The following is a 22,862-nucleotide window of genomic DNA, read 5'->3' as shown; positions in this document are numbered from 1 at the left end:
AAACCAGTTATTCCATCAAGCCAGGTCAACATTTGGTATCAGAGCAAACCTAGTTTTAAGGTATGATATAGAAACTCAAGTACGAAAGAATTCCCCATGAATGAAGTAAAGGGATTCGTCAAGGTGTGGAGCCTTCACTGAGCTATGCCTCGCATGCACCATGTTAAGGCCTGATATGGGCTATGCTAGGCCTTGACGAGAACATCAAACCCTTAAGCGGAGGAGTTTGTAACACCCTGATTAGTCTCACATCTAAAATACGCAAAACTAAGATTTACTTATAAGGATCTGATGAGTATACTACTATCAATTTCAACTTAAGCTTTTTGAGCCAATGGTTCAATCTCAATGAAGTTAATAGCCCAATTATCCCATCTGAGGTCATGACATCCTCTCCTACACTATTGCATCTCCTCCTTTACCTCCACCACCTCCTTTTATTCCTCCCCCCTTTTATGTACTAGATTCTAATGTGCCATGTATCAAAACCCCATAATAGATCGGACCTGTATCTAGCCAAGGACTGGCATGGGTTCGATACCCAAATTTGAAAACCTTGATCTCAATGGTAATTGCAGCACATTACACATCCGAAGTATCGACATTTGTAATATGTAGAAGCAAGGTTCGCAATACCGTACCGTACCGGTATTTCAACCTGGGCTCGGTACCGGTACAGTACGGTGTACCGAGCTGTCACGGACAAACTTCTAAACAAGGTGTTTGATGTAATGCTTATGTATGTCCGTGTCGTTTGGCATGTTCATGCCTTGTACAGAATGTAAAGGGGCAGCCGAAGGCTTATAAGTCCCATTTTAGTTGGGTTGGTGGCCTCTTTAGGCTTGTAAATAAAGGTTGTGTCATGTGGACACGTGCGAGAGCTTTTCGGTCTGTAATGGACCATTTTACCCTTTGTTGTGCCACTGTTCAGAGCTTGTAAAGTCTGTTTGTAATTTGCTTTGTCTATGAAGTGTTTTTCGGACATGTTTGCTTGTGGATCCCGTTTGAGGCGTTCTCTTTAACCCGTTCTCTCTTTTGTTGGTCCTAAGGGACAATGGGAGGCTTCGGGGAGGCTGACCTTTGCGGACGGACGCGCAAGGGTGCCGCACGACTTAGGCAAAACCAGCTAAGTCCGTGTCATATGGTATCAGAGCGGGACAAGCACTCATAGAAACACTTGACATGCAAACGTGGGGGACCTAACGGGGCTGCGTTGAGGGCAGTCAACACATGCGCGACCGTTTGAGGGAAAACGGGTATGGAGATGTAGGGAAAAGAGTCGCTCAGAGGAGCGGGCATCTGAGATTGGCATTCAGAGGAATGGCCAACCCTTCGCGCAAGAGGCACCACGAGAACAGGCAAGCTTGGAAGAATCTGGAGCGCACAAAGGTTGGGATGGCTGAGTTTGAGCTACGGCTCAACGTTGACAACTTTACTTGATGGTGCTCAAGGCAAGCGAGGCGCTTGGCAAAAGGACGAGACCATGCAAAGTGGAATGAGTTGCTCAGCGACCGAAAGAGTTGTGCAAAGCTCACAGAGGTGAGGGGAATTGCTAACTCGAAGAATTCGGTACTCATGCATGGGCTTGTATGCGGACGATGGATTGTTCGTGGCCATCCCAAGGCGACCGAGACTCGGCGCCATGGAGCATTGAAACTTTCTCTTCGGCATGCGAAGGATACGTCCGGAGGAGGCTGAAGTGTGCAACGAGTTCAGCATGTTGCTAGGCCTGGAGGGGTGCAGCGGTGGCTGTATTGACGTGGAGGCGCAATCTAGCAAGTGCGTTTGCAAGAGGCAGAACAATGCACAGTTTGTTCAGCAGATCAGAGTAGTCCAAGGGGATGGTGGTCTCCGAAATGAAGAGAGATGTTGCTCCAATGGGACAGTTATCCAGGAGGGATAAGTCTCGGCACTCCAGAGGGAGAATCATGTGAGACGGACTTCACATGTTGAGGAGGAGTACATCACAAACAACAACTCCACGAAGCTCAATGGACCGAGCAAGCAGCGAGGAGTTGTCGCATGATCTCGCTCGAGAGAATGCATTGGTGGATGCATTGCGAGATCAAGTGGGGGAGCAACCTAAAGCAACTTAAATGAAGGCACACTTGGAGTCGATCTGGAGATCGGACTCAAGGGAGGGCTGACTCGTGGAATGGTGGGCGCGAGGGCCACCATCGACTCAATGCAAAAACGAGAAGCGGAACAACTGGGGTGTAACTTGGCGAAGTACCCAAGCCGCATGAAGGGAGCCAGCATAGAAGTTGGAACATGGAGCAGAGGCACAGCGCTTTCCCTAGACAGAGGTCAAGGACATGAACTCTTGTAGAGGCAGGAGTAGAATCATGTTGTTCCATGGGTCCTTTATTCTGACAGAGCGGACTCATCTAGCATGGTGCCAAAGACGAAGGGAGCTTCGGGGCACATGCACCTTATCTCGGAGGAGCATTTGATGGAGGAACTAAGGCGACTCAATTTGCGGAGGCGAAGTTGAGTTCAGAAGGCCTTAGCACGGGGCAAGAGGACGCAGAGGCGGGTACTCTTGAAGAATATGCCATAGTGTTGTCATTCAAGTTGCCATGAGGGAAGCGGTGCGCAGCGGAGATTGTGCTGGTTGGGGCAGAGGCCCAGGATCCAGACAATGGTGCACAAATTACAGTGAAGTCGGTGGACTTCGGGTGCTACTAGGTGACGGACTGTCCTAGAGCGGTGCTTCATCTAGGTGTGACCCAAGAGTGGGTGGATGAAGGTCGATTGCCAAAGGAGCGAACAAAATCGAAGGTGGAGGAGACCCTGCGATGTATTGGCAGAGGCCACACATGGAGGGTTCACAATTCGAGTTTATTCCACAAGGATCAGAATGCAATGGAGATGTCACCAGGAGGCGACATGGTGCAGCGGATCGTGGTGGAACAGTTCGTGGCAATGCGACACACACGATCTAGTCCCGGGAGGGACTAGATCATATGGAGGTATGATCGGGAGCTACTGGGAGCTCCACTTCGGTGAACAACACGACGGCAAGAAGGGCTATGGATTCAAGGAGTGAAGGCCATGGTACCGCAGAGGCGGGTCTTCCGTGCGTGCATCGAATTTTGCATCGGACAAAAACCTTGGTCATCAGCATATGGGGGCTGTGTTCTACTAAGGGAAAAGTTCGAATGCAAGTACCAGTGAGTTCCATGGGAGGGACTTGATCATGCAGAGGTATGATCGAAGCAGCTGGAGAGTTGGACTGCTCCAGAGCTCATATTCGCTTAAGGGAGCCCGGCAAGTCAGAGGACAAGGCCGAGTAAGCGAACGTTGCTACCAAGGAAGCTAAGGAGAACAGAATCGGTGCAAACCCTACAACGTGATGGCAGAGGCCATGCATGGGAGTTGCAGTCTGTCTTTCCATCGACCAAACAGACTGCTTGGAGAACACAGAGGTGTTGAAGCAGGAGGTCGAAAGGGGCGAGGAAGCGACGACGAGTCCAGAGGGACTTAGCTACCTAAAATCAAGCAATCAGTTAGAATGGAGGTGGACTCGGAGGTGTGTCACGGAGGCATATCTACTGATTGTGAAGAAAAGGGATGGAGATGCGAGGCGACGGATAGTAGTGCCATGGGCATGACAGCGCCATGGTACCGCAGAGGCGGGACTTCCGTGAAGGTCATTGATCCCTTGCTCTCACGGAGGGAGAGCGCTTGGTCGTGAAAGGGGCCGAGGAGGTGGAGCATGCAGAGGCAATCTCCAAGTACCGAGACAAGGCTGAAGGGCAGAGGCCAAGAAACTTCGTAAGACCGGTGTCAACAAGTTTCTCATCAAGATAGCCGTAAGTGAAGGACTTCGGGTCATGCAAGAGTGCACGACCAAGGAACGAAGCAGGCAATACGTGGTGTTGTACCTTTGCTACTCAGTGGAGTAGGCGGCAGGGTTGATGGAGAAGACGGTACAATCCCAGAGGCGACCTCATCTATCAGAGAATTACTCCAAGTTGGGGTGAAAACTTCCTGCATTCCAGAAGTTCAATGGCATTGAGAAGGTGAATCACAGTAGCTAACTCAACGCAAGGAGTGCAAACACTTCAAGTGCTTCAGAAGTGTGAGCAAAGAGCAAGCGAAGGCCAGTAACCAGCTCGATGCATGAAGTACAACCTCGAGGAGGCGGGCGAAGTCAAGTAACCTTTGCCTTCTCAACTCTTAAGAGAATGGGCGAAACCGAGTACCCCAGTTCTCTTATCTATCCAGCAGAGGAGCTCTGCACAAGTTCAAAGACCCTTCGAAGATAATGGAAGACAATAGTTGTCAAATCCTCACCAACGGTGATCAGTGCTACTGAGAGTAGATTGTCCGCTTCATTTCCCAACGAAATGCCAATCGAAAGCGGAAGTGATGCGAACCTACTTGGATGTGACAACTAACTGAAAGAAGAGTCAATGAGCAGATTTTGTGGAGGAAGGACCCAAAACTTCAGAAGTTTGTGAGGCGATGCTCGTTAAAGCTCCAACAAGCATCCACCCAGTTCAAGCAGCATGTGGAAATTTTGAGAAACTGGCGCAGTAAGAATGGTCTTTTCCTTCATTTGGTGGATCCGCAGGAATCAACGAGGATCAATACAACTCAGCCAACCCCACACCAGAGTCAGAGTCATTGGCGAGTTGAAGCAGCATGGCGGATCAAAGGTTCGACTACTCAGAAACAACAGCGGAGAGCAGCTGGGAACCAGGAGGCGCATTGCAGCTGGAGTAGAAGATTGAAGACTCAGCAAAGGCGAAGAGTTGCAGTGTTCACAAAGGCTTCGACGAGGACGTCGAAGGGATAAGTGGGGGAGAATGTCACGGACAAACTTCTAAACAAGGTGTTTGATGTAATGCTTATGTATGTCCGTGTCGTTTGGCATGTTCATGCCTTGTACAGAATGTAAAGGGGCAGCCGAAGGCTTATAAGTCCCATTTTAGTTGGGTTGGTGGCCTCTTTAGGCTTGTAAATAAAGGTTGTGTCATGTGGACACGTGCGAGAGCTTTTCGATCTGTAATGGACCATTTTACCCTTTGTTGTGCCACTGTTCAGAGCTTGTAAAGTCTGTTTGTAATTTGCTTTGTCTATGAAGTGTTTTTCGGACATGTTTGCTTGTGGATCCCGTTTGAGGCGTTCTCTTTAACCCGTTCTCTCTTTTGTTGGTCCTAAGGGACAATGGGAGGCTTCGGGGAGGCTGACCTTTGCGGACGGACGCGCAAGGGTGCCGCACGACTTAGGCAAAACCAGCTAAGTCCGTGTCAGAGCGGTACACCCAGGTGTGTGAGCACTGTAGCACTGCTACAGTGCGGACCAGTACCGGGCGGTCCACGTACCGTTGGCCTGTCGGACCGGTACGTACCGCTCGTACCGGGCGGTACGATTCAGTATGGCAGACACTGTGTAGAAGTTTGTAATGAAAAACACAACCAAAAATAAGGTATTCTTATTACACATGAAAGACAAAAAGATTAAGCCGAAACTAAGCCTTGCAAATTACATAATTTAAATTACACATTACAAGGACTACTTGGACTGATGGGGGATGAAAAACCAACATCAAGGTTTTCTTTCCAAGGTCATGTGCTCGCAATCGTTCATGTTAAATTGGTCATTTCCCACAAACGATCCAATACAGCTAACAATATCTTTCGAGCACATGAAGATCATCAAGATGATGACAAGTTTCAAAAGTTCAGCTGTTCTCATTGGATCCTCTGACAATTGATTTAGGCTCCCAACACTGTCCATAGAGTACTATTGAACATGATGAGAGAGATTCTCCAATAGCAACAATAATTGAAAATCTTTTTTTTTCATGAAAAGCAAAAACAGGTCATTTAACACCAGTAAACATGCACTAAAGTCTCATTATAGGAGAAAAGAAAAAAGCTTCAAATGAACTATAAGGGATAAATGGAATGATGGAAACAAGGCAAAAGTTGGCTAGATAATAAAAAAATCATTCAAAGAAAATATCAAAATGTGCAAGAAAAACACAACAAGAATAACAATGACAATAGATGAAAAAAGGAGTGGTTTGAGAAGCCTGAGATGGTCCCTACCACGATCTATATCAATGCTATCTCTCAGTAGCTTCACCTATGACCCTTGGTTTCAACTTTTCCTCCTTGGACACATCTTTTCGGTGAAAGAAAAAGAGCTCCAAGAAATAAATATTAAAAAGGAAGAAGCACATGTCCTCCCACATTATGCAACATGCCTAACCTAACGAGACATCCCAACAAGAGTAATCTGATATCTTCACAGCTAACCATTATGTATAACTAAAAAAATGTATCATCATAAATATCAAAATTCGTTTAGTTATTATTTGAATCAATCTGCTCATAACAAACAAATTAATCTTCGTGGATCAGGTAATTTAAGGTACACATCACAAAGATTTGTGGGGAATGACAAACCAATATCAAGACTTGCTTTCCAAGGCATGAACACATGCTAATACCTGGTGGTCGCATGGCATGTGCATCCCTCAATTTGAAGTGTGGATCATGTATGAATGCATGTGCTCACAATTGTTCACGTATAAACTGGTCATCTGCCAGTTATTTCTCACAATCATTCATAATAGAGGTAACAAGTATCTTCCAGGCACACAAAGTTGATCATTTCATTACCTGAGCTTATTATTTTGCTTAATTGACAATATCAAATCCCACCTTCAGGTAAAGATCCAAGTATGATGTCTAATGACCATAAATAGTGCTTGCCACAAACACATTTATGTTACCATAAACAATTACAGATGTTAATAAACTGATAAACTATGTTGGGCCTTAAATGTGTATGTGCTTACCTTTGGATAATATTCTTAAGACCACTATGACTGCCCTTGATAGAATCCATGTGTAATATACAAGGCACTTTGTCAGAATCAATTTCATTATCTGCAATAACAAAATAAAGCACGAGTAAAGTTGTGCATATGACTGGACTGGAGTATGAAACTTCAAAACAGAAATTCTTGCCTTCCAAGTTTGCTACTTCTCCTGGATGACAAATAATGAGCAAACTCCAGTGCAGGCTGCCATTCAAGTAAAATTTAGATCAAGATGCAACGGTTTGCCTTCTAAACACAAATTGCAAAAATTTCTTACTTGAAGTTTACAGGTATGAATATGTAGTCCTTCTCAAATATATTTACTTTCCGAGTCCATTTACGGACACGCAGGAAAGCTGCTCTGCCTTCTGAGACACAACCCCGGTCCTTGTCAAGATCTGCTAGCTTACGGAAGAAAAAGCTGTTAAAGAAATGAAACCTATGCTTCTGATCAGGTTGAATCTTGTTCTTCAAGTACCTAAAATGCAGTAAACAACAAATGTTCAAATTCCACATAGACAGTATAAGCAAAATATATATCAAAAAGATATGCATTGACTTAAAGATAATACACAAATAAACAACACTAATAAAAGATTCACTGATCTGAAAACATTCATTCTTATCCAACCATCAATATAGAAATTCTACAAGAACAACAGAATGATGAATAACATATGTGAAACAGTGAAAGAACTAGGCCAAACATGATATCATTTAATTATATTAATGTAATAGGTGGCTGTTATATACATATATATATATACACACACACACACACAGAGAAAAGACTTCAAATTTATGCATCTCTAACCTTGAAGATAGCAATGCAGCCATTGCAGTCCTAATACTTCTCTGGTCACCAAAGTGAAGTGTTAGGTGATGCAAAGATAAAAAGAGCATACACAATATATGAGGCTCCCACCAATGCGAAGTCTGAGAGGATCAATCTATGCAACCTTACCTAGTTCTAAATTAGGTAATGCAAAGATAAATTTAAAAAAATAAAATAAGAATATGAAATTTGATATTAATCATAAATCTCAAGACACCTTAATTCTCTATTATGGCATATCTTCATCCTCAAACTTCCTTGTCCCCTTTTCTCTCGTTATATCTTTCCTCGAGTGTGAATATTACCCAAAACGTAGAAGATGAGCGAACTATGATGGCTGCAGCATACAGTAATCATAATTGTAGGAACATCTCTTCTGTTTTACAGTCATGGTTGTAATCATTTTTCTCTTTTTTGCCTCCATTTCCACCTTGGTTTTCCCCTTCTTCCCTTCATTTCTACTCATTTCTGTCTTTTTCTATTAATGATGCTGTCAACTACCTAGGATTTCCAATAATCAGCCAACTTCTGTAAAGTTTGTACATTCTGGCCTATTTGACCATTTTCTGGTTATAAGGCTGAGTTATTGAATGAAATTGAATCAATTTAATGATCAGCTATCTTGTAATAGAATTGGCCAATAATGCAAACCACCATTTTTTATTGTTCAAAGATTAAAGAAATAAAAGCATCTGAAAAGCAAATTAAAAGAAAAGCTAGGAGCAAAATTGAAAACCTGAATTATAATCAAGGCACCAAAGTTACAACAAGGAGAGGTGCTAAAGATAAGCAATGAAATGGTGATGCTGACTACAAATCCAGGTAGATGTTTCTCTACAATCATCCACATAATAGCATCACACTAATGGAAGATATTTGCGTGAGTAAGTTGCTTACATGGACATAATATTTACACATAAATCTGTCCTAATCCACAATGTTATGCATCAGAACAACTCATATATATTAAATTGATTAACTGCAAGAAGTCATCTGTACAGAACAGATATACCCCTCTAAGTTACATGTTACTTGACAATAAAGAGCATTTCCTGAGTAGAATTCTGTGCATGAATAGCAAAAGGGTCTATCAAGTGAATCAGCAGAAGTATTCAGTTGAACTTACTTGATATAGAAGTCGATAATGTTGTCATTGATGAATGTCTCAGGTTGTAATAGATCAACATCTCTTTTACTTATAGAAACAGCATCAGGATCGCCTTTAGGGTACACAACATCTACAACGGAATCTGCAATTCTGAAGCAAAGCAGACTGCACAAATCAGATGTCACAATGGAAGTATAATGAGTGAGACTAAAATCGTCCTTAATCCACAAAATAATATGCTGTTGTTGACAAAAAGGTACCACTCCGAAGATCTAGTAGACACCAGGATGAAAAGTAGTAGTTATAGCATCACACTAAGATCACTCTAACCAGTGATTTAAAAAGCGCTAGGCGCCAAGGTCCAAAAACGCCCGAGGCGCTAGGCGCTCGCCCGAGCGAAGCGAGACGCTAAAATATAAAAATATAAAATATAATTAATAAATATAATTATTTAAAATTTTAAATAAAAATATAAAAATATATAATATAATTAATAAATATAATCACATTAACAGTATAAACCTGTTGACGGAGAAACGAGGAAGCAGCGGCGAGCGGCGACAGCGGCAGCGGGAGCTGCGAGCAACGGGAGGGCTTGCGGGAGGCGCGAGCAGCGGGAGGCGCAAGCAGCGAGAGGCGCGAGCAACGATAGCGGCGAGCAGCGGCAACGGGAGCAGGAGCGACGAGCAGCGGGAGGCGCGAGCAGCGGGAGGGCTCGCGGGAGGCACAAGCAGCGACAGCGGCGAGCAACGGCAACGGGAGCAGGAGCGACGAGCAGCAGGAGGCGCGAGCGGCGATAGAGGCAGCGTTTGTGAGCAGCGACAGCGGCGAGTGGCGACAACGGCAGCGTTTGCGAGCAGCGACAGCGGCGAGCAGCGAGATCAGGATCGGTATCGGGAGCGGCAGCGGGTGAGGGTTGGGTAAGGGTTATATCGGTTTAGTTGGTTCGATCGAACCAACTAATAACCGAACCAGACCTAAAATCCTGGTTCGGTCGCCTTGGTTTACCCAGGCGCTCGCCCGAAGCACCCAGCGCCTGGGCTCGGGCGAGCGCCCAGGCGGCGCCTGTTTGAAGCGCGCCGCCTGGGAGATTAGCGAGGCACTTGGGCCTCGCCTCGCCTCGCCCGAGCGCCTAGGCGAGCGCCCGAGCGCCTTTTTCAATCACTGACCCTAACTGTCAAGCATACGCATAAGTTCTGTTCTTCACTTCTGAGAGAGCTTCTTCTGGTTTTTATTAAATTTTATGGACATTCAGAATGCTTCAGAGAATGTTGCCTTTAGTTGCATTAACAATAAAATGGCAACCATATGAGAAACATTAGAATGCTAAATCTTGTTCATCTATTATCTATTGAGCACATGAAAAGAATGTATATGCATAAATCTATGAAGAGAAGCCATGACTTCATACTTATATTACATGTTTAATCAGAGACACAGAGATAAATGCACCAAAGCGAAAAATCATTCAATTTGTTATGATAACAGTATCTAATACAACAATGTATAGAAGTAATGACAAACAAGATTAAGGATTCAACATGAGCATGTAGGTTGCTGAGATTTCTGGGTTTATTTCCAGATTCTGCTTCTACACAAAGATAACAAATAGGGCACCCAAATCAAAGAAGACAACAAATACCAATATAACTAGAACTCACTCTGTGAAGTAGTCCCTTGAAAATAATGCACTAGGATCCAGTGAGTCATCTTCCCACACCATATCTCTGAAATCAAAGAAAAAAATGTTTTCAACAAAAAGGCATTGAGAATTTGAGGCAAGCAGAAACAGATAGCATGAACATGAAAAATAAATGTTCAGAGACCAAATAGTAGTAAAAAATATTTGGTTAAGGGGTACAATACAATGGTCTATAACAAGATTTAACCATGTGAACTTTTAACTCTAGGAACAAAATGCACTAATGCATTTAGTGAATAAATCCCACCTTGGGTTAACTACCAACACTAAAGACCAAAAGTAACAATTGAAGCCACAGGAACATACAATGGAAGATATTTGGCAAAGTTGGGAATTATCTTCTACAACAAATATATATATATCTTATATGTAAAACTTGTGGTTGAAGTGTTTTGGACATCACCAGGCCCACTATAATCAGCAGCAACTACAATCAGACTAAAGAGAAAAACAACCACAATGGTAGTGTTGGCCTAAAGCATGACCACCAAATAAGCTGAGAACAAAAATTAGGTTCAAGAGAAAATGAGATATCCTGCAACAAAAATGGTGCAATAATGCTCCACAATGCAAAAGGATAATAAAAGAACAGTGAAGAACTAGGAAGTATAGAAAATCAGTGAGAATAGATAAGCAATTTCTCGAGATCCTGTAACAGGACATGATAATAATCTTGAAAAGGGGTGAGGTCCAAGGGTCAGAAGTTCATGATGATGTAATAAATGACTATTTCATATATGCACATATAAGGGTGAAACTATACCATGACACTCTTGACAATGTAGGATTTGGGGATTATCATTGGTATCTTACATGTGTATATGTAACAAAAAGTATTAGACTCATATATCACCAATCACAAATGGTTATGACAACCAAAGATCACAAATCACATGTAAAAAATCATAAATTCACAACATAATTATGTCACTTACTATTACTGCAATTAGCCAAAAAATACCAATGTTAGCCAACGCACAAATTCATAAATCATAACATATTCTCTGAGAACCTTGATAAGTAGTTAAAGGACTAATACATAACCAAAGTGAGAGCTTTTCTCCATTGAGGAAACAAATAGCTTCAGATATTTGAATTGTATGAATGGGAATTTAGAAATGTTAAACTCTAAGCTAAACTAAACCCTACAGAAACCCCAAAACAATGTCAACTAATCCTTTCCTGAAGCATTTATGTTTAGAGAACAAAAGCATTTATGATGTAGCAATGCGCTGAATCTTGATTCTTAAATTAATTATTGACAGAAGTAACATAGAAAATGTTACTTCTACAAAGGCTGAGAAGTTGATCTTTAAGGACAACTTAATTAAAAATTTACAACTAGGCTGACACAATGACCCTCAGAAAGATCTACATCTAACATCACTACTTGGTCAATTTCTCCATCTAAGAAACTGACAATCACATGTGATGTGGCATCCATAGTGGAGACAATACCTACCCATAATAAAAACTTATTAAACTATGGCAACAACTAAAGCACAAATCAAAGAAGAGTCTAACAAATTGATAGCATATTAACATGTATTCCAAGAATCAAATATTCTTTAGCTCATATACAAGTTTGATAGAAGGGCTGCCAGTAATTGTGTCTCCATAAAATTTCTTGTGAGCATTATAATACACATATCTCCAGTGAGATAACAATGCCACAGAGTAACATTTGTCTACGCTAGTAGTGGCTCAGGGTACTATTCCCAACCAGTGAAAAATAAATTAATTAACAATGATATTCTTAAAGCAACTGTGAAATCATACAATAGCTTAGTTGTATAATTGCATAACTTATGAGCTTAAAGAGCATACCCAGAATTTGCATTCCATATATCTCTATATCTTGCTGCCAGATTTCTAATCTTGTGTTCCTTCTCCAACCAACGCATGTCGTTCACAGAAAAAATTACCTTCAAAACATCTAGAAGCAAAATAAATAATTGAAATATCATCCTGAGCAAATTCATCAAGGGAGAGTGGAGAATATCACACTAGTGTAAGAGTTGCAGAATGTGCTTCTGTGCTCATCACAAAAGAGATCCTACAGTGACAAAAATTTGAAGGAAAGATAACGGAAAATGCAAACTGTATTATCTAAACCAGACGTACAAATTTCAAATTGTCTTAAGCAAGGTTCGCAATTTCGTACAGTACCGAGCTGAGCTATACTGAGCGGTATGCTCTGACGCCTCGTTTCTTCTCCCCGTGTGGGGAGAAGAAACCTTGTTTTCTTCTCGCGATGTCGCCTCGTTTCTTCTCCCCACGAAGCCTCGACGACATCGCTAAGGCTTCTTCTCCCTGCGCGGAAGAGGAGAAGTTGCCGACGATGACGAGACCTCATCACCTCAAACGAGGAGGAGGTGACATCTCATCTGCGGCGTCCTGTGAAGGAGGGCGACGACGGATCGGGATCGTCGAGGGAGAGCGGTGCTGGATCTCCAGGTTCTCCCTTTTCTTCTCACTCTTCTTCTCCCTCTTCTTCCTTCTCCCTCGGCTAATACCGTCCAATAACGGGCGGCGATGGTTGAATCGACTGTCACCGACCGATTTCGCGTGGTAACGGGACGGAAACAACCCCAATCGAGGGGTCCGCGTACCAGTTTGTAGCGGACTGGTACGTACCGCCCGCATCATTCGAAATTAAAAACCCAAGTCTTAAGTACCATGCATGTTAGAAATTAAGAGTTGTGAACTTTGAAGTGATCACATCCATGAAAAAGAAACTTCCTTCAATTGTTCAATTAGATTTTTGAACTAAAGAAAATTATACTAATTTTTTGTTGTTGTAAATTTCATATGTATACCAAGAACATTGTCCTTGATAATAGCCTGACCAATTCCTTTCTGTATATTTTGAACTGAAGCACCATACGTTTGCATCCCAATAACCTAGAATGGCCCTAAAATTGAAGATGAGGTAATAGTCGTCATCCTTTAAAATCTCCGATTCTCTCAAAATTAAAAATGAAGAGACTCCATATTTGATCATGGTAAGAATCAAAGTATCGACTGCAGTACACACCAGTTCAGCTGGCATGAACACTTTTATGCCATGACACCAGCACAGTCCAACAGCACTAGACATCCCCATAATACCATGTCATGTGCATTGATCTGGCATGCAGCACCACAATGTTTACACTTACGCAATGTCTAAGTCATGCACAGATGTATCCCGCAATTCTGATACATCATTTCACAAGTATGGTACATCCATTGTAGTGAACAGATCAACAGAGTACAAATGACTTCAATCCATATGCTAGTCCTATCAACATGGGCATCACTGTCACTGGAATTGCAGGAAGCCGAATGAATTACCATTATCTATGGACGAGTGCATTACTGTCACTTATTTCTTTCCTAGGCAGTGCGCATTAGATAAGTTTCATGAACCCTTCCAAGTTACATAGGACATCCCAAGACCTGCGTGTAAGTGTGAATCTTCGAGTCAAATCCATCTTAATCACAAATTCTAGGATCCAAGGATTCAGCAAACAAAGGACCGAATATCCAAATAATGGACTTATAATATTGAGCAGTTATGCTTATAACCAAGGACGATCTTTCACCAGGACCGAAACAAAACGGGTGATACATACTCATCCGTCTGTGAATCATTACATGGACTGTTCCCGTTTCAGGCAGTCTGGTCCGCCCATATAGAAAAGAAAGAATTTGTCTATGCCTTTGCCCTAATCACATCTTGCACGTGCACGCACGACCACACCGAACACTGTTGCTGCACATCACCTTTGCCCTAATTGTGTCTCATGCATGCAGGATATATCACGAATGTCTACCGAATATGCCTCTTCTGGTCTTCCTCCACCGCCTCCTCTCCTTCCTCTTCCTCTTCTTCTGTCTTCCTTCACCACCACCTCCTCTTCTTTTTTCTTTCTCCACTCCCTCCATCATCTCCGCTTCTTCCCTTCTCCTTTTTCTTCCTCCTTCCTCCTCTTCCACCACAGCGCCTTCCTCTTTGCATTCATGTTCGTCTTTGAAACACCGATACCAACCGATACGTACAGATTCGGCCAAGGACTAGAACAAGTCTGGTACGCAATATGACAATCCTTGCTTATAACTACATAAAAGCTTTTGGCACCTCCATTCCTAACCAAGTTCTATAGAGAAAAGAGCACACACTTTATGTCAATATAGAACCGGGCAGAGACAGCCAAGCTCACAATTGGAAGCTTTATAAATTGTTTATTGAAACAAAAAAATCAACAAATATATGTAAACAGACCACAGATATATGTCATTTTGTAAACATTTTCCACCTGACATAAATATCAGTACTAAAAAATCAACCTAACAACCCAATCTAATCCAAAAGAGTACACGGCTAACACAAAATCTAGTGGCGACTAGATTATACAAATCACAGAAAAAAAAATAATGCATCAAGGAGTTCAACTGCCAATCTCCCATTAACTGAATATAAGAAAGAGACAAAATTGATAGAAGAAGTATGTAAGAGACAAAGTCAAAGTAAATTGTAAAAAAACATTAATGAACGTACCAGAAACATTATGATGTTTCTCACTTTTAGTCACATCATTTGCTCTAAGGCAAAGTTTAACCAATGCAGTAGTTACCTGGAATAAGGAGACACAACTGATGCTATGGACAACAATGTAATACATAACACAACAATAACAACAAAGCTGTAACACTACAATGTAATACAAAAAAAAAAGATCTTCCATGGCTAAGAAAACTCACAGTTCCACTCCACCGACAATCAATATGAACTATATCAGAAACAGCCCATTCAGAAGCAAACTTTTCATCACTTCCACTTGCATCTGAACACTCAATCTTAATGCAATCTGAAGAGAAGACAAGCTGAGAATCTCCATACAAAGTGTTCCCATGTATGACATAGTCAGGGTAGATCATGACTGACATCTGATTGTTAAACTGCTAATCACAAAATAGAAGATAGCAAATCAGGTAAATTGCTTTTAATATGAGCAAAAAATAACACTTGAACTTGCAGGATTAAACTATTGTGTTGAAGTTCCAAGTATTTTGTTCATAAAAATATACTTATGCACTGCTGACAGCTTACAGGATCCAAGAAAAACCAACATCAAAATCTGATTAAAACATTCCAGAGTTGAACCTTAATTGCCGACATATTGTACACAACCATTGAATTCTACAGTGACAGGGAATTATAAGTGGAAGAGTTGCAGAATTTTATTGGGACCTAGATGAGATTACATATTTACTTAAAACAATGAAGTACTAGTTTTGGAGCTTTTGAATTCATATATTGACTCTTTCGAAGCTCACAATTTTTTGTAACAGTTCTGTTTCCTTCTGTCATTATATTGCTTAGCATTGCTTTCAGTACATTCTAAGCTCAAGTTCATCATTGCCAAGTCAATCTAGATTAGCTAGCATGAATTAACTGCATTAGGTTAGGTTGTATCTCATAGATCAATCTACATCACATGTATGACCAATTGTCTATGTTGTCATATTACACTCTATCTGATGCCCCCAAACCATCCACAACCATAGACATGGATGGGTTGGGTCACTACACTTGGGCTAACCAATTTTAAGCCACATGTTTGAGAATGTTGCCAAGTTATTAGATTGGTTGGCTACCAACTCATGAAGATTGTATCAGCTTTCTGCATGGGTTGGCACATGGCAATATGAAGATTTCATGATGCACATGAAGAAAAATGTTGCTTCACTTTCTCCCACATTGCAATCACCAAAAGTGGAATGGTACAATAGCAAATCAGCAAGTGCTATCTTTAAGTTAAAGAGGTCCTGACCATGGTTGTCAAAAAGACCTAGTAAACCCTGGTGACAGATCTATCCTACAGACTAGAGGTGCCTCAGGCTTCCTATGTGGAAGCCAAAACAACCAAATTAACAAAAGCCAATTCATTCATGCTAAATTCAACCAATACATAACAATCATGGAATTTCAATAACCTCTAAGAGTACAGTGTTTTTGTGTATTTGAATCCTGCAGCAGTAGTATTGACATTTGAAATGCATCATTATTATTTTACAATAAATAAGGCATGCATTGCATATACATTCATGCATGAATTTATCTACTAACAGAAAACAGTATGTATAAATTCTTAAATGTTTATATGGTAATCTAGCATAGACAAAGTATCCTAAGACCCGATATTTCAAACTTTAGTGAAAAGGTCTAATACCAAAGTCTCAGTGTGACCTATTCGAGCTTGCATTGGCATTATGAACAGCATATATAACCACGATTTTCAGTTTTGGGTACCAGACTCATGTTGTTCCGTGGCCAAGTTGTTTCAGATTTTGTCGGTATGAGGGAGGCAGTAACGTAGAAGCTGAAGAGTGGAGGCACCAAAGAAGAAGAGGAGGGGAGGAGGAATCATTACAGGAGGAGAAGGATGCAGCAGAAGCTGAGGAGGAGGTTGAGAAGAAGAGTACTGCTGGCAAATGGGAGTAAGGCAGTACCTCATATGGACCATCCGAAATTAGGCAGTTCACATGCGGTTTCATGTCCGGATTGGTAAATATCAGCCAATACATACTAGTTCAAACAAAATTATGCTCCTTGTGTATAACATAGCTAGTTGCCCTTGACATTGCAAATAGTCCATATAAAGAAACACAAAATAATAGAAGGCCAAGTGCCAATTTCAAGATGAAGAGATAAGAGAATGATATTCTTTCATTCATAAATTTCCTTACTTTTCTATCAAGTGATGCAAGCATGATGAGTTGTGGGCTTCAAGGGATATCTAATAGTTTTTAGACCTTATTTATGCAGGGCATCACTATACAAGATACAGCTAATCGGCCTCCAACATACATACATACATACAGCTAATCGGCCCAGTGATTTAAAAAGCGCTAGGCGCCAAAAGGCGCCAAGGTCCAAAAACGCCCGAGGCGCTAGGCGCTCACCCAGGCGCTCGCCCGAGCGAAGTGAGATGCTAAAATATAAAAATATATAATATAATTAATAAATATAATTATTTAAAATTTTAAATAAAAATATGTTATTAAATTAATCTAATAAATATAAATACTATTACTAGTATACAGTTAACAGTATACTGTATACTGTTAACAGTATACTATCGAAGAGTGTAAGGGAAGAGTCGGAAGACTGAGGATGTTGACTGAGAAGAGCGGGAGCAGGAGCGATAGCAGGAGCGACAGCTGCGAGCGACGACAGTGGTAGCAACAGCGAGCAGCAACAGCGGCAGCGACGACAGTCGCACCGGCAGCAGCGAGTAGCGGGAGCGGAAGCGGCGAGCGGAGACAGTGGCAACAGTAGCAACGACAACAATAGCGGGAGCGGGAGCAGAAGCAGCGAGCGGAGACAATGGCAACAGTAGCAGCGGCAGCGGCAGCGGGAGCGACGAGCGACGACAGTGGGAGCGGCAGCGGTAGCAGCGAGCAGCGGCAGCGAGAGCGGCGAGCGACGACAGCAGTAGCGGCAACGAGCAGCGGCAACAATAGCATGAACGACAAGCAGGGTTAGGGTTGGGGAAGTCACACTGATATCGATGCTTTAGTTGGTTCGATTGAACCAACTAAAGCACCAGAGACCGAACCAGACCTCAAACGCTGGTTCGGTAGCCTGGTTTAACCCAGGCGCTCGCCCGAAGCACCCGGTGCCTGGGCTTGGGCGAGCGCCCAAGTGGCGCCTCTTTGAAGCGCGCCGCCTGGAAATGAAGCGAGGCACTCGGGCCTCGCCTCGCCTCGCCCGAGCGCCTAGACAAGCGCCCGAGCACCTTTTTAAATCATTGAATCGACCTCCAACATACATATATATATATATATATCCATTGTATTTATCTTCTTTTCATCTGCAAGCTGATATATGTAGACGACTACCAAACAACTATTTCCTCTGAAAGTGTAAATAACACACTTAAGTAGAAATAAAATCAACCATAAAAAGCACAGGAGACAACAATCAATCAGACCTTTCCAAAAACAAATTAGTTAAATTAAGGCTCTTTAAAAAAGATTTACCAAGGTTATTAAGCATCTAATATAAAATACATCAAAACATCCAATAGTACACACAAGACTAGCCAGCAAATAACTATCAATATGATATACACAACGTGGACAAAATTACACCAGCAAGTAACGCTTGTGTCAGTATAAAAAGTGACACTTTATTCAAAATTGAACACAAGTTGGTTTCAACTCTACAACTTCTATGAGCATAGAGCTGAGGGATGTTTCCTATCAGATCTCCAATTCTAGTTGGCCTCTTCTACTTGTTCCGACTCGATCAGTCTTTCCGGTTTCCATTCCTTTTGTTATCATTTGGTTCCTCCTATGGTTTCCTCTTTTTTTTCAGTTTCAATTCTTGGAACTTTGGAGAAATAAGTTTATTTTTAATTATAGAGATTATCAACATGATGCATACCAAAGATCTACAAAAAAATCCCAAACTATTTATCACAAGCATCTAGATCATAACCAGAACCAAGGAATTGAATATCATGGGATAACACCTACACAAGGCACGATGTACTAGGCCACGTTTAGACTGGGTTGTGGATGACCTGGTTTGATATTTAATCGCATTAAAGTTACATTCCAATTCTAATTAGATTTTGGTCTACAGATTGTTGGTATGGAACTTTATGATTTGCGGCTTGCAACCCTGTCTCCCAATAGAAACCATACGGCAATGTGCAATACTCAGTGGCATTGTTGGAGGAAAGGGGCAGAAATTTCTTATTTATTCTTATTCTGTTTTTTTTCTTACCCAATTGGTATAGGTCAAAACTGACCTGCGACTGTCTCCCAATAGAAACCATAGGGCAAAGCCCAATGCTCTTGTGGCACTGTTGCAGGAGACGAGCAGAAGATTTTTATTTACTCTTCTCTTTTTTCATATCTAACCAGTATAGGTCAGAACTAGCATGTATGCCTCTCACGGCATACTAAATCGGCTCAACCAATGTCTGGTCAGAAGTACAAGTTAAACCTTGTTTAGGACCTTGTTTTATTAGCTTTTACCACAAACACAAGGGCATTGATATCTTTCTCATTCCCTTCTCTCTTTATATCCTATTGGTATCCTACACGTTGGTAAATCACATCTATTAAAAATCAAATGCAGGGATTCTGATAACACACTCCATAGAATAGTCTGCACACCCTTAATACATTGTAAAAGACATGGCATATCAGGGAAAAAAAACTCTCTTAAGTTTCCTAAACTTCAAAACCATGCCTAAAGTTATATCAGCCATCATATTGCTTTCAATGATTAATAGGTAACAACATTGTCATTCATTTGGTCTGGTAACAATGTGAAAAATTAACTCTGGCCAGAAGGAAATCCATAAATCAGAAAAACAAATGAAATTTGACATTAATGAACATCATCAGATACAACCATACATTAGAAAATGGAACAAACAAATTGACATTTATCAAAGTTAATAAAGTCATATCCACCCTACCCAGTTCCAACCGATTAGGATGTAGTCCTACCAATCAGGAACTAGTATATCGGTATATCCTATATAGAGAAAGCGATCAACAGTAGGATATGTTTCTAAATGAAGAAGGATATTGAATTGACTAATGGTTAAACGAGAGCGTGAAACACTAACATCCACACGAAAATATATATGATTGTTTGACAAAGAAAGAATAAGTAAAGGATTGATTAGAGAAAGTCATGTCTTGTATAAATAAACAAATTCTCTCTGTGTTCCAAAAGGATAGCAATTGGTTATTATTACCACATCTCCCATTGCAGCATAACAATTTTCCAACTCTGGGCACTCCATCTGGCCTGAAATTAAAAAGTAAGATGCTGTAAATAAGGTATCATGCAAAAAGAACAAAACTCACTAGCAATAGTTGACCTTCATCCTCTGGAGTATCAGAAGCAGTACTTGATTCAGATCCAGACATCAAGGACCAGCTTTCTTCATCTTCAGAAACCACATCAACTGCCATCCCCTGACAAAATTCCAAATTCTCAGGATAAATAACTAAATGGAATTAATACAGTACAGAAATTTTCTCTGAGAGATGCTACAAGAGAATACATCAGCAGGAAAGTCCAAGAAATGTTTGTTGCCTATAGGGTTCTGAAGAACAGAATCTCCAACAGCCTTAGTATCCTTCCTCGTTAGATTTTCATCTTCAAAATTATCTGGAAAAATCTGATCATGCTCATCATATTTTGTAGAGGAAGACATGATTTCATCCAACTCTGCTTTCTCATCACCCAAAGCAAGGCCCTGCTCTGGTCCATCGATAGCATAGGAACCTGTGTCATTGTCTCTTTCGTGCATATCTACACATATGATGTTGGTCACATCACCCTTGAAAGTCAAGCCTGACGTGTCTGCATCAGAAGAGAACACAAATATTTCATTAGAATTGCACAAATTTGTAAAACAGACAATGGCCACAAATTTGTCAAAAAATGGAGTTAACCACATAAATATGAAAGAATTATCTGGTGCTTATTTTAAAATATTTACTAATTTCATGCAACGAGAGGCAAGAGCAACTGCAGATGCTACTCTAATGCAGATGAAAAGTTCTGCCAAGGATCTCCTGAAACTTGCCATTCATTTGCATTATAAAATTTTTGGTGACACAAACATGTGACCACCCCTTTTCAAGCCAACCGGCCACCCAAGCCGGTTCATACCAATCCGTGATTCATACCAGCCCATGGTTCTTACCAATCCATGAGCCGAGATATGGTCCCCCCTCTGTTCAAGCAATTTGATCTGGGTGTTTAAAATAGAAATCAATTGAAATCTTTCTCATGCATCGTGACTCCTAGAATCCGCTGATCACACCACCCCTTGTCGCCACCTGCTCGACACCACCCATTGCAGATCATTACCTGGTACAGCTTGTTCTCCTCCTCCTTTTTCTTCCTCCTTCCTCCTCCCCCTGCTCCTGCTCCTCCTCCCACAAACCAGCAAATGGTACATAACAATGTACCATGGGTCAGTACGCTGGCATGGACCAGACCTGTAATAATTCAGCAATGGACCAGTATGGGTCCGGTAACCGAAATGGAATTCCTGGGATTGAACATCAAAGTTTGTTCATCTTTTGCGATAAATTAGTAAGGTAAGATAGGCAAAAGAAATAGCAATAAAAATTACAGCTGCTTTGCATCACATCTTTATACTGTACTCAGATCCATCAACACATCCTAATTCTAAAAGTTCTATTCAATTAAATGATTATGCACTCATCAATGGACAACTCACAAACGATACAAATGACATCCTTTTCGTAAGTGTAGGGCATTTCAAAAATGAAGACAAGCCAAAGCAGGTGTCATATGTAAAGCTCATCTCCCCCTTCGGATGGATTCTACTGATGAAGTCTTCGAAACCTATCTATTACCCAAAAACTGCATTAGTAAATGAAACACCAATTCCATAAGGGCAATTTTGGTCAACATCCTTGTTCAAGATATCAGCCATTGCACCATAAGCCCATAAACACACCTCTTCCTCTGACCTCCTTTGCAGGATTACAGGGTGGCAATTAGTCAGGTATTTTGTTCACTGCATTGATGGAGTGGAAATTAGTCAGGTATTTTTTTCACTGCATTGATGGAAAAACCATTGAAATCAAACCATGAAGCCTCACTTTCTCGATGTGTTTTACCCCTACCAAACCAACAACTGAAATATAAAATTCTCAAGGAAGCTCCCAAAAGTACTTGTAGCCTTCAAAACATGCTCAAATATTTAAAAACCAAATGTAGAAAGCACAATAGTTCAGAAGCTAATAGATCTATTCCAAAAGTCAATGATATTCAGGAACCAATGCAAATGCTCAAAGACTAAAATTATATATTGCTCCTCTTCAAGCTCAATGGTAAAAACATTACACTTCAATAAGGATAAATTTTAGAAGCCACAATATGGATACTTCAAGATGCTTAATACTTCAATATGTAAAGCTAAGCTGAACCCTTCTATCGAATTCTACTTTTGTAAGTCTTGGAAATGTATCTATCACCCAATAACTACATTACTAACTGCAACACCAATATTAGAAATGCAATTTTGTTTAACTTCCTTGTTCAAGAATTAATATATTGGAAATTTGCACAATAAGTCCATAAATGCACCTCTTGCTCTGACGTTCTTTGCAGGATTACAGAGTGGCAATTGGTCAGGTTTTTTGGTCACTGCATTGGTAAAAAAAACCTTTGAAACAAATGAGAAAGCCTGGTTTTTCTCTACTGTCACGCCAATACCCAAGATATTTCAAGATGCTTATGTACCCACTACACAGTACGTCATATACTTCCTTAAAGTATCTGATTTATAAATAATAACTAGCAAACAACTACACA

General features: G+C 41.2%; 1 protein-coding gene across 4 annotated transcripts in view; it reads right to left on the bottom strand.

Annotated features, from left to right (window-relative positions):
• Positions 1-22,862, bottom strand: part of LOC135625417 (probable ubiquitin-like-specific protease 2B) — a 29,748-nt gene that overhangs the window by 5,316 nt on the left and 1,570 nt on the right. For 2 of the 4 annotated variants that reach the window (XR_010492050.1, XM_065130207.1), the window contains exons 2-12: positions 20,569-20,870; positions 20,383-20,479; positions 20,257-20,309; positions 15,233-15,433; positions 15,030-15,105; positions 12,314-12,422; positions 10,446-10,511; positions 8,803-8,949; positions 7,119-7,319; positions 6,990-7,045; positions 6,818-6,908 (exon numbers count right to left, since the gene is read on the bottom strand). Coding sequence is in view for 3 of the 4 variants with exons in the window: in XM_065130207.1 (XP_064986279.1) it covers positions 6,818-6,908; positions 6,990-7,045; positions 7,119-7,319; positions 8,803-8,949; positions 10,446-10,511; positions 12,314-12,422; positions 15,030-15,105; positions 15,233-15,433; positions 20,257-20,309; positions 20,383-20,479; positions 20,569-20,870 (1,399 nt within the window). In the remaining variant the exon portion in view is untranslated. The remainder of the gene's footprint in view (positions 1-6,817; positions 6,909-6,989; positions 7,046-7,118; positions 7,320-8,802; positions 8,950-10,445; positions 10,512-12,313; positions 12,423-15,029; positions 15,106-15,232; positions 15,434-20,256; positions 20,310-20,382; positions 20,480-20,568; positions 20,871-22,862) is intronic. The other 2 variants (XM_065130226.1, XM_065130216.1) reach the window with 2 other exon arrangements.

Source organism: Musa acuminata, chromosome BXJ1-3 (assembly GCF_036884655.1).
Source record: "Musa acuminata AAA Group cultivar baxijiao chromosome BXJ1-3, Cavendish_Baxijiao_AAA, whole genome shotgun sequence".
NCBI lineage: Eukaryota > Viridiplantae > Streptophyta > Magnoliopsida > Zingiberales > Musaceae > Musa > Musa acuminata.
This window is presented reverse-complemented; position numbering and strand designations above follow the sequence as displayed.